Here is a 19,866-nt window from a genome sequence, read left to right as displayed (position 1 = left end):
GATCAAAGAAATCATAGGAAGGGTGAATTGTGGATGATCAGCGCTGCTGGTCATCAAAATGGTAAATCCAGGTCCACACAAGTAAGTTTGCATTCTTTTATTTTGGCAACGTGTTTCGAAGTTTACACACTTCATCAGGACAAAAAACAAACAGACAAAACAAACAAATGGATTTTTTTGCCCCGATAAAGTGTGTAAACTTCGAAACATGGTGACTAAATAAAAGACTGCAAACTTACTGGTGTGGACCTGGATTTACCATTTTGATTACCAGGAGAGCAGATCATCCACAATTCTCCCTTACTGTGAACACAACTTTCATTGCAGTCCTCAGCATATGTACACTACTTGGGACTAGCCCGGCTTGGCGTTGCATTACCCAGAGCAATCCAACCTCAGCAGCTGGAATCAGGAGTTACAGCCACTTCACTAGCCATTTTTACAGCACTGCAATGGGGACATCAGTCAATCCCAGGGGTGGGAGATTATTGCACCCGAGCTGGACTTCTCTGGGTGAACCGATGCCAAGGCGGTCTGGATCAGGTAATTAGCTGATACAGAGAACTGCAAGAGAAGAGTTTTTGCTTAGCACACGGGTATGGGATGCAGGGTTGGGGCTCTGGAAGGTAATGGAGAAGCTTTGGGGGGACCTGACAGGTTCCCTTTAAATTCATCTCTGCATCATGGCTTGTTACATAGAGAACAGCATGGTTCCATCTCCTTGTGCACTGACTGGCTCCGCTTCTCCATCCGGTTGATATGACCCAATGACTGATCCGAGGCACTTCTCCAACACCCACGAGGCACTGTTTCAGAGCGAATCAATATAATTCACTCTCTGTAAATGGTTCAGCCCATGCAACGGCTCATGACAGCAATGACGTGGTTTTAGAAAATTTATCCATCTTCACATATATTAGCTTCCTTTAACAAACACGGAATCTCTTTAGTTCATACCTACGTATTAAAACATTAATATCTCCGTAACGTAGAACCTCAAAATCTTAAAAACTATACCACCATTATTATATATATATAAAAAAGGAACAAGAATACAGAATCCCACAAGTTATGCTTTAAAAGTATTTGCTACATGTAAAACATTAGTTTCTTCACTGCCAAAGCTGCAAATCATAAGAGGCAGGTGATTTTTTTTTGCTTTTTTTTTTCCACTGGTGCAAATCAGCAGGTCTGACCGTCAAAAAAAGTTCCAGTTCCTTTTTTAAAAATTAAAAAAAAGTGAGCAAAAACATGAGGTTTATGTGTTTCATTATTAAATAGCAGAAATATCCATAACATTAAAATATAAAAAAAGTACAATTCATGTTCAGTAGCGGTGGGTGGGGAGGAAAGAACTTGAATGGTCGGTTCTGAAAACTCAGGGGGTTTTTTGTTTGGAAAAGTCCCTTTGAGGATTTGCTCCCCCGTTCACTTGTAACGTGTCCTCTTCAGGTCTGTACTCTTGTTTCTGACGGCGAATTTCTTTATAGCGCAATGTAATGTCCCTGTGGAGGGGAGAAATTTAGGCAGTTAATAACCTACACGCTCTATACATTTTATATACAGGCTTGTACTTTATAGACATATGGGGGGTCTGGAGGGACAAAACTGACACTATTTTGCTCATGGGCCGCCACAATGATAATTGGGAGCATAATTATATAGTAGGTGCAGAGGTTGTAATTGCACCCGGGCCGTGGAGCCCAAAAGGTTCATTTGGCATCTGTGCCCAAAAGCTTTAAAGTTACACCACCGATTGTAGTCATCATAATGCCAAGTGTCACATAGAAGGTAAAAGTGGTCTTCATTACCCAACCTTCAAGACTTCATGTTCCAAAACATCTATTCTGGCCACATGTTATAGGAAACACTTGAGTTATCCTTTAGCTATAGCACATGGAGCGGAGCTTCTCTGATACAAACCCCAGACTCCCTGCACAGATTGTGATAAATAATGCAGTTATTGCTGCTGGCCGTCGCCACTAGAAGGAGCTTACTGCATTTTTTAATACAAGGAAATAGGAAAAGAAACAGCACATAATAAATTATCATCAATAAACAAGGACAACACATTACATGGGGGGGGGGGGGGGGGGGGGGAGGGGAATTAAGTTTTTTTTTTTTCTCCAGTGCTGCCTTTTAGCATTTTTTTGACTATTCACTGAACCAGTAGGTTATGATCTGGAAGCTTGCACCAATAATATTCTGGTTTGGTGCTCCGTTTTTTTTTCTTTATATTAAACGGAATCTATCAGCAGGTTTTTGCTATGGAATCTGTTCAGCATGACATAGGGACAGAGACCCTGATGCCAGTGATGTGTCACTTACTGGACTGCTTGGTGCAGTTTTGATACAATCCCGTTTTCTCTGCTGTAGATGTAGCAGTGCTCGGAATGTATAACCCGGCCCAACCCCCAGATTGGCAGCTTTCTGTGTTACACCTGCCTGGCACACGTCACTTAGTCCAGCAGTGATCATCTTCTGCTGATAAAACACTGATTGTATTGAAACTACAGTGCACAGCCGAAGGACTCATTCACAAGTCTGATTTTCACATATAGCGTTCGGGCCTGCGACAGTCTATGGAGCCATTCACAGGTCTGTGATTTTTCACAGACCGAGCAGTCCACAGAAAGTCACGGAGACATATCTGATTTGCCAAACACACAAAGGATGATTGGGAAAAGTCAGTACTCCATGGGGGGCAAAGTTGTGCACAGAAATAAGGCAAAGCCAAGGCCTCCTTACCTGATAAAGAATCGCCATGCTGTCCACAATAGGACCAGAACTATACCCAGAATCCAGCACTGTGCGACATAGAAAGGTAATGGTAGTGTTATAGTGTAAGGATCATATTTTACGACAATCAGGAACTCTGTCACGGTGATGGCGGCCACCATCCACGCCTGCTGGCCCAGCTTCTTGTGGAACTTCCTAAGGAGTGAAGAGGAAGAATACAATTACTTGGCATCAGACAGTGAGACTCTCTCTGGAGGTAGAGGCTATTCCAAGCATATAACATTATTGGAATTTGCAGCCTTTGTCACAAGCTTGTGGTGGCCGTGACATGTGTCCTCTCCTCACACAGGATTACTGCACCTTCTATCAGTAGACTAAGGGGAGGAGAGTAGATAAAGCTTCTGTCTCTCCACAGCACAGAGAGAGGTGCACTAACTTCTCTGCCAAGAGCCATGTGCTCAGACTACACCAAGCCCAAGAGCCACAATAAACAATAGGGATACTTATCTGTTTTAAGAAGTATCCATGTCTGAAGTCTAAAGACGCCATCCACAGGAAGATGATGACCACTGCAACTGTATTCGTAAGTGACCCTTTAATCCATGCTGGACCAGATAGTCCATCTTTAGGAGATGGTCACCATCAGCAGCCATGTATGATACTGGAGAAGACAGTGACCTGATTGGAAGGTCCTATACCTGAAGGTGTTAAAGGGGCGGGCAACGTATGGGCTAGGAGTGAGGCGCTAATATAAAAGGGTAGCACACAAGGCCAATTATGCACTTCCCATCTTCTACCATCCTCTTCTATTACCCGGTCTCTTAGTTAGGCTTCCCCTATGTAAATGTCCAATAGGGGTCCGTCATTTTATTAATATATGGGGTCTCCAGAGATGAAACCCAGAAGCTCAAGGAATCGTCTTGTGAATACTCCATAGATGTTTAAAAGTGAAATAACTCTTTGAGGGCAGACCCTTGGTAAATCTTGTGTATTACGTTATGCCTAGCGCAGGGCCTGAGGGGGCATATAATGCACAGCGAAGCCCCCAATGTAGTGGCCCTTCGATGCATCTCTGCCCGGATGGCTGGTTGGCCACACAGAATGGCATGGCTGTGGTTTGTGCCTTCCTGGCTAGATGAAGGCCGCTTTATCAACAAGTTTACCCAAATGATGAATGGCGGAGTCACATAGGACTATGGCAATGGGAGCGCCATAACCTTCTGGCCTAAGGTTAAGGATTTCAAAGCTTCATGTGCCAAGTATGGGGTCTGCAATGTGAGCAGGGGCCATCAAAGGAGAAAAACAAGACATTAATGTTTGTGGCATCTCACATGTATTCTGAGGATACGGCTTATAGGAGGCTATGGCCAATCCACAGGTAAATCTGACAGCCATTGTGCATGGGACTGCAAGCAGCAGCCGAGTACAGCGCTGTCTATGGTGGTCTCAGGCAGTGTGTATGTGGAGGCTCTGCACCAATTACTCAGAGCATTTCACAGCTCCATTTTTTGGGATTGGTGGGATTCTCCCTGTGCAAATGGCCTAACGGTGGGCATACAAATGCCGGACCACCCCAAACATCTGATACACATCACTGGGTCGGCTGTTTCTATGTCGGCATGCTGGGCACACATTAGGTGTGTTTGCCCATCTTTAGACCTGGGTCACTTTTGTTTCAGAGACAGAGGCCTAAGCAAAAGGTGTTCAGTGGGTCCAGGTTGAATGTAAAAGTAAGAGACGGATGCGGTGACCCGAGCTCTTACCGGGATAGAAAGCTCTATTCTGCCATCTAGTGGAGCTAGAGAGAAGTGCACGTATACAAAAGTATATAACTTCATTGTAGGAATATATTAGTACAAGAAAGAAGGAGATGGTGTCAGCAGACAGACCAGTGATGTAGGAAGCGGTTATAATGCAGTATGACATGAATCATTTGTGTGTGAATTTGGGAAGTCCTCTAATTAACTGGGCATGAGGGGAATACAAGTACATTACATGGATAAGAGTATTGTAACAGGTCCCTTAATCATAGAAATCAGGTTTTTCACTTAGACCTGTCATCCCCGATTTATAACCTCCGGCCCCCCACCATGCTGTCTGTCTTTACAAACATGTGACAGATCGGCAGGTGGTGCAGAGCTCCCCGATACCAGCGAGGTCCTGTAATAGGAGCCACCGGGGTAACAAGTCCACCCATGACATTTCTTCCTTTGTAAATATTCCCCCCATCACCTGTGATATTATTGAGAACTGGAAGGAATTGCAGCAACTCAGCCACAAAGTGAAGACCACGCAAGATTACAGAGCGGGGGGCCGAGAGCAGAAAAGTCACCAAACGCTCTGATGACTCCATAACTTCAGAGTCCAAACCTCGTGTTCTATTAACATCAGTACAAAAACTGTGTGCTACTATCTCTGTGGCCAAGCAGCTGCATGCAGCCTTACATCACCAAGCACAATGCCAAGCGATGGATGGAGTGGTGTAAAGCCGCCACCACTGGACTCTGGAGCGGGGGAGACTTGTCCTTTGCAGTGACGGATCACACTTCTCTATCTGGGGTCTGATAGACGAGTCTGGGCTTGCTGAATGCCAACATGACCGACCGCACAGAGTCCAGACCTTAACCTCCTCCAACATCTTTCAGAGGAATTAGAAAGGAGATTATAAGCCCAGTGTCTCCTCCAACATCAGGGTCTAATCTCACAAATCATTGAGCAGGATTTCACACAGAAAATATTTTACAAAGTCCTCCCAGAAGTCGTTTTATCTGCAAAGGACCTACTCCATAATAGCAGCCATGGGTGTGCCATGGGTGTGCCATGGGTGTAATGTGTAACATGCCAATACTATTAAATATAGCGAATATTGACAAGAGAATCTCAATATTCAGGGAAGCTGTGGCGCAAGCCCTGGAGACAAGCATCAGGTTATAGGCGAGGACAATAACAGGAGACTTACAAGTCGTCCATGAAGTCATAGATCTCCCTCATGGCCACACCACCCACGTTCACGAAAAATACCAGCCGCAGCAGCACCAGGTAATGTTCTGGAGGCATCCACAGGACGAATTTGAGGTAAAATGTGTTGAGTTCTGCAAGTAAAAACTAAGAAGAAATCATGGATCATTACACATGAACACGAGAAGACGGTGACAACTACAGGATCTGATGGAGAGGTGGATCCAGGAGGAAGACATTACATCCGCTATTTCCCACATCTATTAAATCCGCTCCTTGCTCTAAACATGACATCAAAGTGCAGCGCCGTGTGATAAAGGTCACATTAAGACTAGTCTATTGAAGTTTTAGAAATCACTCCAATGCTCAGGAGTCTGATCAGCCACAGATCTAATGATGGCCCCCGGGCAGTACTGCTCTGTGTGTACTCATGGCTCAGCAACATGCCAAACACTGCACTAAAGCCCCCCATATACATTACATGGCTGTCAGTCGAATGAGGCTTTGACTGATCGTTCAACCAACAACCAACTTCCCCATAGGACAAAGCCACATGCTGACCTGCTCCCTGCAGCTCAAGTCCAGGGGAACAATATGGTCAGTAGTCTTAAATTGGCCATGGCCAATTGACATCCCCCCAACAATCAGTCTCCAGCACCTACATACACATTAGATGGTCAGCTGAACCCATCAATGTCGGATTTATTGAGGTTATTCTAATGTGTATGGAGGCCTTTACACTTGCTCTGCACTATAGTCCATAAAGCGGTCTTCGATCAGGGGGAAAAGAACAAAAAACACAGTTTTCTTTCCAGAGACCGCACTGCTGTGCCATAGGCAGTGTCTGGTAGAGCAGTCCAGCACCGTTCTGGTGGATGTGTTTCTTCAAATCGTTCTTAGTCAGGAGTGACTGTCTGAAGTTTCCATTTGACCATAAATTGTTATAGGGCACTAAATATTAAAGGGGATGTCCACTAGCTGAACAACCCTGTTTTAAAGGAATTCTATTTATGTTACAAGGGGAATAAGAGATACGTCCCCCGTATTGTCGCCATCCCAGCTAAGTTGGTGCCTGGTATCCTGGGGCTCGCCCGACATTGTTACGCTCTGTGAGCCATGTAGCCAATCCACGCCAGCATGGTGGTTAGCACCAAGGGTGACATCTACAAGGAGTTTGTGTGGATTTCCTCTGGGTTCCCCGGTTTCCTCCCACACTCCAAAGACATACTGATAGGGGATGTAGATTGTGCACTGTGATCTAGAATGGGGACAGTGGTGATGATCACTGTAAAGCGCTGTGGAATTAATGGTTTTATATAAGTGAGTAAAGTAAAGAATATTGTCTGCTGCTCTCATTTCTCTCAGATAAATGTCAGACAAGCAGAGTAAGCGAGAGAGCAGCAACCCGATGATTGTAATGCCATGTACGCCATTTAGTCTATGACACATGAGACACCCGACATCTCAGGGACAGCATCGGTGTAGGTGGGGAGCATCTGTCATCTATATACTATACATTTTTAAATGAACATTTTATATTGATTCCATGACTCTGGATTGACATCCCCAGACCTAAAAGACATTCTGCACTCGTTATAGTGAAGAATCCTCCATTCTGGGTGACCCAGAAAGGACAATTCAGTTATAAAAAAAAATAAAAAAAGTCAAAGTCCACCAAATGTGAAAGGCTCCTGTGTGTCAGGAGATGGGCAGTGATGGCATGATGAAGGCAGTGACAGCACACACACTGCTCACCCCGGATGCTGTCACATTCAAGGCTCAATACAACATATATGCAAGTAAGAGTGTAACCTCCTCCTGAGCCGTGCGGTCTCTACCACTCTGATCATCGGAGGTCTGACCTCTACCTACTTTATACAACTCTTCAACTCAATGAGCATCATATACTAGTAGATTAGGCCCAGAGGTAGCCACATGGTAAAAGAGGACGCACACATTGGATACACAGCCCTTTGGCTTATTGCTGAAAATACGAGCGGCGATACTTACTACAACTATGATGCCGCACACGGCTAACCATCGGCGCAGGTTGGAGGCCGGCTTCCATTCAAACTTCACCCAGCTGTAAGGTGTGAACTGGAAGGCGATTCTCTTCATCTTCCCCCTGCAAGTAGAAAGTAGAATGAGCCCCGCAGCAGAGGCCACCGTCCAAATCCCTCATCTACTCAGCTGTGGTCACAGAGCCTGTACTGCCCCCTTCTGGTGAGGAAATTAGGAGCTAATGCAAAGTAACTTAACTACACGGTGTTCAGAATTATTAGGCAAGTTGTATTTTAGAGGATTATTTTTATTATTGATCAACAACTATGTTCTCAATCAATAACCAAGCTTAATATTTTTGGAAGTTGGAGTGGGGCTATTTTTTAGATTTGGCTATCTTAGGAGGATATCTGTTTGTGCAGGTAACTATTACTGTGCAGAATTATTAGGCAACTTAATAAAAACCAAATATAATCCCATCTTACTTGTTTATTTTCATCAGGTAAACCAATATCAGTGCACAAAATTTAGAAATAAACATTTCAGACATGCAAAAACAAAAATAAAAAAAATTAGTGATCAATATAGCCACCTTTCTTTATGATGACACTCAACAGCCTTCCATCCAGAGATTCTGTCAGTTGCTTGATCTGTTTTCGATCAACATTGCGTGCAGCAGCCACCACAGCCTCCCAGACACTGTTCCGAGAGGTGTACTGTTTTCCCTCCCTGTAGATCTCACATTTTATGATGGACCATAGGTTCTCTATGGGGTTCAGATCAGGTGAACAAGAGGGCCATGACATTATTTTTTCTTCTTTTAGACCTTTACTGGCCAGCCACGCTGTGGAGTAGTTGGATGCATGTGATGGAGCATTGTGCTGCATGAAAATCATGTTTTTCTTGAACGATACCGACTTCTTCCTGTACCACTGCTTGAAGAAGTTGTCTTCCAGAAACTGGCAGTAGGTCTGGGAATTGAGCTTCACTCCATTCTCAACCCAAAAAGGTCCCACAAGTTCATCTTTGATGATACCAGCCCATACCAGTACGCCACCTCCACCTTGCTGGCGTCTGAGTCGGAGTGGAGCTCTCTGCCCTTTACTGATCCAGCCTCTCGCCCATCCATCTGGCCCATCAAGAGTCACGCTCATTTCATCAGTCCATAAAACCTTTGAAAAATCAGTCTTAAGATATTTCTTGGCCCATTCTTGACATTTTATCTTATGTTTCTTGTTCAAAGGTGGTCGTTTTTCAGCCTTCCTTACCTTGGCCATGTCTCTGAGTATCGCACACCTTGTGCTTTTTGATACTCCAGTAACGTTGCGGCTCTGAAATATGGCAAAACTGGTGGCGAATGGCATCTTGGCAGCTTCACGCTTGATTTTCCTCAATTCATGGGCAGTTATTTTGCGCCTTTTTTGGCCAACAAGCTTCTTGCGACCCTGTTGGCTATTTGCCATGAAACGCTTGATTGTTCGGTGATCACGCTTCAAAACCGCTGCATCCCTCTGCAAGACATCTCACAATTTTGGACTTTTCAGAGCCCATCAAATCTCTCTTTTGACCCATTTTGCCAAAGGAAAGGAAGTTGCCTAATAATTAAGCACACCTTATATAGGGTGTTGTTGTCAGTAGTCAACACCCCTCCTCATTACAGAGATGCACATCACCAGATTTACTTAATTGGTAGTTGGCTCTCAAGCCTATGCAGTTTGGAGTAGGACAACATGTATAAAAAGTATCAAAGTGATCAAAATACGCATTTGCCTAATAATTCTGAACACTGTGTATACAGCTGAAAGGGCACAACGAGCCAGGTGCTATGTAGAGCCCGCGCCCCAGGAGATGGACAGGTTTCCGTATATTACTGGCAAAGCAAGACCGCTGCGCCCGTCTCTGGACCCACCTGTATGTAGGAATGTTCCATAGACCCTGCCATTTGTACGGCTTCATGGACAGCCACTTTAAGGTCTTCATGCCACAATATATTCCTAATCCATTACACACTAGTACATCCATAATCCACTATAAAAAGATAAAAAAATATTACAATATTGAAAGTATCAGTGACTGCAAATATAATGATCAAATAAACTGTCCAGGCCATCAGTCACCACACTGTGGTCAGCGAGACCACCCTATGTAAGCAGTCACCACGCTGTGGTCAACGAGACACCCCTATGTGAGCAGCCGTCACCACGCTGCGGTCAGCGAGACACCCCCATGTGAGCAGCCGGCACCACGCAAAGGTCAGTGAGACACCCCCATGTGAGCAGCCGTCATCATGCTGCGGTCAGCGAGACACCCCTATGTGAGCAGCCGTCACCACGCTGCGGTCAGCGAGACACCCCTATGTGAGCAGCCGTCATCACACTGCGGTCAGCGAGACACCCCCATGTGAGCAGCCGTCACCACGCTGCGGTCAGTGAGACACCCCCATGTGAGCAGCCGGCACCACGCTACGGTCAGCGAGACACCCCCATGTGAGCAGCCGTCATCATGCTGCGGTCAGCGAGACACCCCTATGTGAGCAGCCGTCACCACGCTGCGGTCAGCGAGACACCCCTATGTGAGCAGCCGTCATCACACTGCGGTCAGCGAGACACCCCCATGTGAGCAGCCGTCACCACGCTGCGGTCAGTGAGACACCCCCATGTGAGCAGCCGGCACCACGCTGCGGTCAGCGAGACACCCCCATGTGAGCAGCCGTCATCATGCTGCGGTCAGCGAGACACCCCTATGTGAGCAGCCGTCACCACGCTGCGGTCAGCGAGACACCCCTATGTGAGCAGCCGTCATCACACTGCGGTCAGCGAGACACCCCCATGTGAGCAGCCGTCACCACGCTGCGGTCAGTGAGACACCCCCATGTGAGCAGCCGGCACCACGCTGCGGTCAGCGACACACCCCCATGTGAGCAGCCGGCACCACGCTGCGGTCAGCGAGACACCCCTATGTGAGCAGCCGTCATCACGCAGCGGTCAGAAAGACACCCCCATGTGAGCAGCCTGCACCACGCTGCGGTCAGCGAGACACCCCTATGTGAGCAGCCGTCATCACGCGGCGGTCAGCGAGACACCCCTATGTGAGCAGCCGTCATCATGCTGCGGTCAGCGAGACACCCCTATGTGAGCAGCCGTCACCACGCTGCGGTCAGCGAGACACCCCTATGTGAGCAGCCGTCATCACACTGCGGTCAGCGAGACACCCCTATGTGAGCAGCCGTCACCACGCTGCGGTCAGCGAGACACCCCTATGTGAGCAGCCGTCACCACGCTGCGGTCAGTGAGACCCCCCCATGTGAGCAGCCGGCACCACGCTGTGGTCAGTGAGAGGCCCCCATGTGAGCAGCCGGCACCACGCTGTGGTCAGTGAGAGGCCCCCATGTGAGCAGCCGGCACCACGCTGTGGTCAGCGAGACACCCCCATGTGAGCAGCCGGCACCACGCTGTGGTCAGTGAGAGGCCCCCATGTGAGCAGCCGGCAGTCTTCTAGCCTATATCGGTCTGATATACATTAGTATAGCTTTTTTCTGCTGTGCAGAGCCACAGACTGCTGCGCTAATCCATAGAAAATGAATAAAAGACACCACAGTGTGCTTTTTATTAACACGGGAGGCTATGGGTGGGCGACGTGTGCCACTGTGGGGTGGTACCATAGCATACGTCGGAGGAGGTATAGGTTGGCAGTGCTCCAGCATGACCAGATGTGAATTGTGAAACGTGTAGATACCAGCCTCCAACCACTGACCCGTGCACAGTCTATACCCCTTATGAATACAACTTACATGATCCCACCAGCATTCACTGAAATTGGGCAGCTGATGCTCCAGGCTGTATTCCAGGAACTCGAACATGACGCTGATCATCATACACATCCACCAGTCCCTGATCACTAGTGTCTGAGAAGCAAGAGGACAAGAATGAGGACATCTAGGAGATACAGAAGACGGACGCCACTGGTACACCATGTTGGAGGCTGCGCTTCTGTGCTCTGAACCAATGCAAAACAGCCAATTTATGCTTAAAAGGCAAAGCCAGTCATCCCACACTGTGCATCTATGAATACAGCCCCCCCCCCACCATCCACCTCTCCCTCCTCCCAAAAGAAAGTAATATTAGCTAGGACTTACTTTTATATACCAGCCTAGAAAGTGTGCAGGTACAAAGCCATCCATCTTATCCTAAAAAATATTAGAAGAAAATAAATTAGTTAACTGAATCCAAGTCCGCTGTGGCCGACGGGAGAGGGTCCGCAGCAAGGAGACCTTTTTTGATTTATTTTTTTTTATTAGGCAGCTGCAGAAATGGTTTCAACCCACAACTGGCCCTCCATAATAGGTGTAGCAATTGGTTTCCTAACTACTGGTCTTTAAGTCTTTGTGTCCTGATGTTAAGTAATGTGTGATACTTCATAGGGGTATTCCCATTGCAAAGTTAAGGCATATGTGAATAGCCTCCCCAGTGAGGAAGAAGAGGAACTATAGTGCCACCTATTGAAAGTAGAAATCCTACAAGTCATTACCGACCCGGTTACGAGCCTTGACACACGACTGGCTTTTCAGCCAAAGCAGACACTATTGGCAGAAACGTGTTTCGCTGTGTTTGCCCCTCCTCAGTGCACAGGAGGAGATTTTATTTGGCTGAATGAGAAACCTCTGACGGGGGTCTAAAAAGAAATGTTATGGCATATCACTAGAATAAATCACTATAGATCAGAAGAGATTTCACCTCCGGGAACAGCCATTGATCCTGAGAATGAACAGACCAATTCACTTCCACATCTCCTTACTGTACCGAGCTGCTGAGTATAGAGCTGGGCCCATTCACTATAAGGGAGTGGTGCTGCTACCCCTGTAGAGCCGGGGCGCCGCTGTGCGTTGGACCCCCACCCATCAGATAGTGATATCCTAGGACATGTTATCGCAGCCATGCATTTGCCTTCCTCACTATTCGCCTGCTGGCTTCTTGGCTTAGCGGTTACTGTGTCATTTAGGAGCGTTAAGCAGATAATCTGTTTCCTAAACACATTGAGAAAGACTGACTCCAGTCTGGTACATGGTGTCCACAAGCCAGGTAATCTATACAAATGGCAACAACCCGGCAGACGTAGCAGAGGCGATCAGCTGCAGCCGGAATCCGTCCTGTCTCTGTTACATGTGATACTGCAGCGGAGACGTGCGGGTGACAACACTGCAGCGTCATTACAGGGCTCCGACCCCACGCTGTGGACTAGCTTACAGTCATTACCCCCTCCCTCCCGTTTGCTTGTCATTTTGTTGCTGGAGTTTAGAGATGACAAATCCTTTCCAATCCCTTCCTAATCCAGGCTTGGGCTGTCAGCTATGGCTTCCAGATGTGGATTGTCACACGTGAACTACTGGCACTGTCACTTATCTGCTCCTTAAATGGCCGCACGCAAGATAACAAGGGGAAGGGTCATGTAGCTGTTTGGTAAGGAGAAGACCATCTTCTTCCTTTGGTTAATGCTTTGCAGAGAAAGTATGGCCAGAGAAGTCTGCATTGTGGCTGAAAGATCTGCAGAGTATCATGCCCTGGCAGAACAGCAAATAGGTGCCACGTACAGAAAATAGATGCCACTTACAGCAGCCTGGATTTGCTTACAAGAAAGGTACAAGATGGCAAGAATGATGGCATATCATTGACTAGGGGCAGGACTTGTACAGTCGTGGTCAAAAGTTTTGAGACCGACAATCTTTGGTTTTCATAAAGATTACGGCTTCAGATCCTATAAAGAGAGGTTTCTATAGTTACTGCAGTACAGTTAAATGCAAGTTTAAAAACATATAAAATGCTTATCAATGTAATATATCAAGTTATGTGCAAAAGACTCCAGTGTTGACCCTTATTTTTCAAGATTTCTGCCCTTGGCTTTGGCAGCTGGATATCAGCATCTGGGCCAAATCCTGATTGATGACAGCTCATTCTTGTCCAATCAGTTCTTGGAGTTTATCATAAGGTCTGGCTTTTGGTTGTTCACCCATTTTCATGTGAATATTAACAAGAGGCTCTCAATGGGATTGAGATCTGGAGAGTTTCTTGGCCATGAATGCTTTACTCACCAAGACACTTGGTTATTACTAGTGTTGAGCGAGTATGTTCTGTCCGAGTATGCTCGGGCCAAGCTCCGAGTATTTACAGCTGCTCGGTGATAAGGTTGAATCGCTCCCTGTGCATGATTTTCAACTGTTTGACAGCTTTATTACATGGCAGGAATGTGTAAGAAATAGACATTCCTCACATGTAATAAAGCTGTCAAACAGTCGCAAATTATGCACACGGGAGCGATTCAAACATATCACCGAGCAGTCGGAGCTCGGCCCGAGCATACTCGGCTAAAGGGTTAATAGAACATACTCGCTCAACACTAGTTATTATGTTTGCCTTCTGATATGGTCTCCAACCAGCTGGAAAAAGTATTGTTCACCACCACTTTGCTCTTGGATGGTTGGGAGAAGTGGCCCTTGGAGAGGTTTAGATCCCATTCTTTATTCTTGGCAGTATTCTTAGGCATAATTATGAGTGAGCCCACTCAATTGACGAAAAGTCCCCACACACGAGTGTTCTCGGGAGGCTTTATTGTTGGCATGACAGGACTCATGGTAGCGCTCACCGCATCTCCTCAGGACAATTATTCCTCCAGATGTCCCAAACAGTCTGACGGGGGCTTCAAAGACAGCAACTTTACCCCAGTCCTTGACAGTGCAGTCCCTTTACTTCCCGCAAAGTTATTTTTATTGGATGAAGCCTCCTTCAGGGTGTTTGGGACAACCAGAAGAACGAATGGCAGAAGTCTTGAAAAATAAGGGTTATCAACGTAAATATTGAATCTTCACATAAACTTGATGGATTTGTCTATAAAAGGGTAAAAACTTATGAAATGCTGATAACTGTACTTCAGTAACCATCAAAACATCTGTCTAAAAGATCTAAAAACAATGAAGCAGCTAACTGTGTGAAAACCAAAAAACTTGTGTAAGTCTCAAGACTTTTTGTCTGAAGGATATGGCCGTTGTACTCTGCACTCTTAGAGTCCCACAGATATTAAATGGAGAGACTGCTCGCTATCAAAACTGACTCTCTAATCAGGAGTCATGTGGCTGCAGATTTTGTCACTGAGGGAGACCACCAGAGATAATACACTTCTCACACATCCCTTGTATAGGTGCTAATCTGTAATTTTGGGAACCCCTTTATTGTATCATGAATCTCCATACATTATATAGAGGCTTTCCCCTTTCAACTTTTTGTCCAAAATCTTCATCCCCATATTAAAGAAAAAAAAAAAAAAGACACTTACCTTCACCCAAATCCAGAGCTGCATCTCCACTGATGGTCCTCTGATTGTTTATAGGTTGCAATGTACTTGGCACCAGCCACTGAGCCCAGTGATTGGCTGCAGCGTTGTTGAAATGTCATCACTGCAGCTTGTAAACAATCATCAGAGCAGAAGTGGAGATGCAGATTTGGACCTGTGGAGGGTGAGTAACACCTACATTTTATCATTGGTAATCAAAGTATGAGGATTCTGGATAGACAGTTGGGCAGAGAAAACCCCATTACCTTAGCAATTATACTTAGTGTGTGGCCGTACAGAAAGAGCCACTGAACCGCACATGAATAGACTTGGAAAATCCATATATCAGACAGATGGGTCTTCATGATGAATGCTGGATGTAATGCTGCATCTCCCCTGTAGGGGTCACTAGAGTGGTAGTGATCGGCCAACAGATGAGCTTGACGTATCCTATGCCAGACTCCGAACGGTTAACGGATTGTCACAGCGGCCCCCATAATAAGGAGGCTACAATTGATGTCACAGCGGCCCCCATAATAAGGAGGCTGCAAGTGATGTCACAGCGGCCCCCATAATAAGGAGGCTGCAAGTGATGTCACAGCGGCCCCCATAATAAGGAGGCTGCAAGTGATGACACAGCGGCCCCCATAATAAGGAGGCTGCAAGTGATGACACAGCGGCCCCCATAATAAGGAGGCTACAAGTGATGTCACAGCGGCCCCCATAATAAGTAGGCTACAAGTGATGTCACAGCGGCCCCCATAATAAGGAGGCTAAAAGTGATGTCACAGCGGCCCCCATAATAAGTAGGATACAAGTGATGTCATAGCGGCCCCCATAATAAGGAGGCTACAAGTGATGACACAGCAGCCCCCATAATAAGGAGGCTACAAGTGATGTCACAGCGACCCCCTTAATAAGTAGGCTACAAGTGATGTCACAGCGGCCCCCATAATAAGGAGGCTAAAAGTGATGTCACAGCGGCCCCCATAATAAGTAGGATACAAGTGATGTCATAGCGGCCCCCATAATAAGGAGGCTACAAGTGATGTCACAGCTGCCCCCATAATAAGGAGGCTGCAAGTGATGACACAGCAGCCCCCATAATAAGGAGGCTACAAGTGATGTCACAGCGACCCCCTTAATAAGTAGGCTACAAGTGATGTCACAGCGGCCCCCATAATAAGGAGGCTACAAGTGATGTCACAGCGGCCCCCATAATAAGTAGGATACAAGTGATGTCACAGCGGCCCCCATAATAAGGAGGCTACAAGTGATGTCACAGCGGCCCCCATAATAAGGAGGCTGCAAGTGATGTCACAGCGGCCCTTTTAATACAGTCCTTAACCTATATAAACTTTCCATTTGTGCAAATGCTGGCAAGAGTTTCCTATAGCTCCGCTGACAATAGTCTTACCCAGAGGTTGTGATAAGGATCAGTTTTATTATTCGGATCGTATATAAGGCAGTTTCCGCCATAATCTCTTTCTGGTAAAGGAACTCCCAATTTGGGGTCAATAAACTTCATGAAATGTCTTCCGTCATGTACAGTCTGCAGAAACCAGAGACACATCAGTAACAAGTAAATCACAGAGACAGATCAGTAACAGATCAGAATCAGCATTACATCCTAAATAGGAACTAACCCCAAATCTCAATTTCATGCAGGGACCAATGAAATGTGTCAGTGATGGAGAATATTTTCATGTGGTCATTTATTCACAGGGCGGCAATGGTAACCAGCTTTGGTTAAGGGTTGAATGATAGCCCTTTATAAATGTAAGGGTGCACTCATTTCCCCCAACTAGGCTGCGTCCAGTCTTTCCAAATGGGTTCAGTCTCAAATTTATGACCAATTACATTTTAGAACTGTCTTTATGGACACTATATACTGATGGGCAAAAAAAATTAACTCAAATCATTCAAGCGTAAACATAGTTTTAAATTTTCATTTCATAAGTCAATATTACACATAAAAATAAGAAGCTCTGTAATAGATCTTAGAGAAATCTGCTTCTTTAGCCTTCTGGACTGATTAATCATGCTCAAAATTCAAAGTTCACAGGTAAAATCTGTACTCTGAAGATTGGAGATGAGAGTTGGTGCTTATAAAGTTCTATGGAGGAGAGGAGCTAGAGGCAGAGCATCTCCTTTCTCCCCCCGTCTACATAGAATCTTATAGGCACCAACTTCTACCTACTAACTAGAACTAGAGTACAATGCGTATATATGTTGCGCTCAACACTGGAAAATAAGTATGATGCAAAAGCCCTTTGGAGCTGATTGACACATGGCTATCAATGGCACCTGCGACAATAAATGACAAGCGTTGAAGAAACATTGTAATTAATGGAAGAAAAAGGAGGCGGTCACAGTGCGAAATCCACAAGTACAAACAAAAAACACAGTAGTGACACTTAAGATGTATGCACTTTAATCCCTTACCTGAAAGAGGATGAAGATGAGGAAGAGCTCGTACACCACACTGACACACAGCCAGAACCTCCAATAAGCTGCAAGACAGCAGAGCGGACACTGTTACTGTGCGGCTACGCTACTGGACCAAGAAAGTTCTACGAGTACTGACCAAACTGCAGTAGGTAACCCCACATTATATGGCTCCTCATCTGCTCAGGATTGTACACAGGCAGGGATTTGCCTAAAGCAAGTGATTTATCTCTAAGGCCATGCACACGTAAGCACTGCGGGTCCATGCTGAATCATTTATGGGCCCTAACTGTACCTCCCGGTTCCCAAATAAAAGACGACTTGCTGAATTCATAGGGAAGCCATGCAAGTGGAGACATTACGTCAGCACACGAAGATCATCAGTATCAGATCGGCGGGGTTACTAGAGTTCGACACCCAGGACCCCCACTGATCAGATGTCAGAAGGCCCAAGATCTGTAAGTGTGTAGAAGTCGTTGTTGAGTACTGCAGTGGGAGATGACCTGCAGTACCCAAGAATGGCCACTATGCAGAGTATGGAGCTGTGCACTTCTGACATCTGATCAGACATCACTGAGAACAGCTGATCAATGGAGTGAGGTCCCAATCTGGTACCGAAGACTTACTCTAAGGATTGGCCGTCAATATAAAAGTCCTGGACAAGGCATTTAAGTCTCCGGGACTCTGTTGATGTATGCTGCGGTATGTGGTATATTGTCCCCCTAAAAGCAACGCTACAAGCATACAGAATCTGGCATTGAAACAACTGATGAATTCAGAGGCAGAGAGGGTAACCAAAGCCGTGTGGATGAGGCTTTATGCTTTGTGATTATTGCTATACATGGTGTGAAATAATCATAACTGGTCACCCCGTCATTCAGCCAAGGCTGCAAAATACCCGGGACCCCCCAAAATACCTGGATGAGGTCTGGAAAATGGGCCATCTTTAGCTTGTGTCACTCCAAAACATAAGAAAACCAGTATACTCGCAACAATTCCTCTGGAAATACACAATGGAAAAAACATGAGCACCTTAGGGCAATGGCCGTAATATCATCACTTATTAGATCAGAAAATATACAAACAAGAACTTTAATAAAAAAATCTTTGATAGTAAAATGACTAAACTAATATAACATAACATTGACAAATATTACATTTCTAATAAAAGGGCTGATTGCAGCAGATTTCTGCAGCCCCCGTCCCGTGACAGATCAGCGGCCACGCACAGGTTATGTGGTCGCCCCATGCAATGTTGAGGACAATGTCACACGCTATTTGCTACATGTAACAGATTGTGGATTTATCTAATAGGAGGAAAAGAGCGCGTCGAGGTCAGGAAGGGCTGGGAAGGGACAACAGCACAAACTTCCTCCTGTTCCCTGCGCACAAGGAATAAACAGGAAATCTCCAGATCCAAAAGCAAAGTTATTTATACCGACCGAGTCTTACAGGATTTTACACCGATTTGTGGTATAGGATCAACAAAATTGGACAGAAGCAGAGGAAATGATCGCCTGAGGGGGTGCCGCACTCACCATCCACACGATACAGTGCACCAATAAGTAAAGCAGAGGAGAGGGAAAAAGATGACTGATTTCCCAAAACCACATTTATTTTTACTAATTTGCTGCTTCAGAAATGCCAGGGCAAATAAGTCCTGTGATAACGGGGTCCAAAAGCCCCCCATAAACATTAGACAAGTCATCTGATCCTGCCAACTTCAGAGGGATCAGCTGACCACCTAATGAGTATGGGGGGGGGCAGGGAGATTCTCCTGAGTGTCTGGACAGAATAGGTTGGGGAGATAAGCCGCCAACAGCTCTCACAACAAAGGAGCGCTAGTCCAAGCCGAGGGTTACTGTGAACGGGGGGGGGGAGTCTGGAGAGATCACCGTCAGCTGTGTATGTGTACAGCCAGGTTAAAAGGGGGACAACGCCTTTTTAAATACTAGATTTCCCTTGTAAAATAAAAATACCAGATACTAATCTCATGTACCGGCGCTGTCCCAGTGATTTTGGCAGTCTCCAGGGACACGGTTATGCCACGTGAGCCCTGCAGCCAGTGGTCGCTACATATGTGATACTATTTAATCTAGGAGATTGAGAACCCAGTTTAAATACTTGTACAACACTTTAATAACAAACTTTCTTACGTTTTCCTGGACTCCTATTTTTGGCTATTTAATATATAAAAATATAAATATATATACATATATACAGTACAGACCAAAAGTTTGGACACACTTTCTCATTTAAAGATTTTTCTGTATTTTCAGGACTATGAAAATTGTACATTCACACTGAAGGCATCAAAACTATGAATTAACACATATGGAATTATATACTTAACAAAAAAGTGTGAAACAGCTGAAAATATGTCTTATATTCTAGGTTCTT

At 45.7% G+C, this 19,866-nt stretch overlaps 1 protein-coding gene across 2 annotated transcripts in view; it reads right to left on the bottom strand.

Moving 5' to 3' along the window:
• Positions 1-180: 180 nt before the first annotated feature.
• Positions 181-19,866, bottom strand: part of PTDSS2 (phosphatidylserine synthase 2) — a 60,286-nt gene continuing 40,600 nt past the window's right edge. Inside the window, exons 3-12 of one of the 2 annotated variants that reach the window (XM_073658050.1) lie at positions 18,384-18,466; positions 17,464-17,531; positions 16,436-16,570; positions 11,834-11,884; positions 11,489-11,602; positions 9,608-9,726; positions 7,708-7,822; positions 5,699-5,844; positions 2,749-2,934; positions 181-1,505 (exon numbers count right to left, since the gene is read on the bottom strand). In XM_073658050.1, the coding sequence (XP_073514151.1) occupies positions 1,379-1,505; positions 2,749-2,934; positions 5,699-5,844; positions 7,708-7,822; positions 9,608-9,726; positions 11,489-11,602; positions 11,834-11,884; positions 16,436-16,570; positions 17,464-17,531; positions 18,384-18,466 (1,144 nt within the window). In that variant the 3' untranslated portion in view covers positions 181-1,378. The remainder of the gene's footprint in view (positions 1,506-2,748; positions 2,935-5,698; positions 5,845-7,707; positions 7,823-9,607; positions 9,727-11,488; positions 11,603-11,833; positions 11,885-16,435; positions 16,571-17,463; positions 17,532-18,383; positions 18,467-19,866) is intronic. The other variant, XM_073658049.1, reaches the window with a different exon arrangement.

The sequence above is a fragment of the Phyllobates terribilis genome, unplaced genomic scaffold (assembly GCF_046119375.1).
Source record: "Phyllobates terribilis strain yellow unplaced genomic scaffold, ASM4611937v1 Scaffold_13__5_contigs__length_258822181, whole genome shotgun sequence".
NCBI lineage: Eukaryota > Metazoa > Chordata > Amphibia > Anura > Dendrobatidae > Phyllobates > Phyllobates terribilis.
The sequence above is the reverse complement of the archived record's forward strand: the minus strand, read 5'-3'. Positions and strand labels throughout refer to the sequence as shown.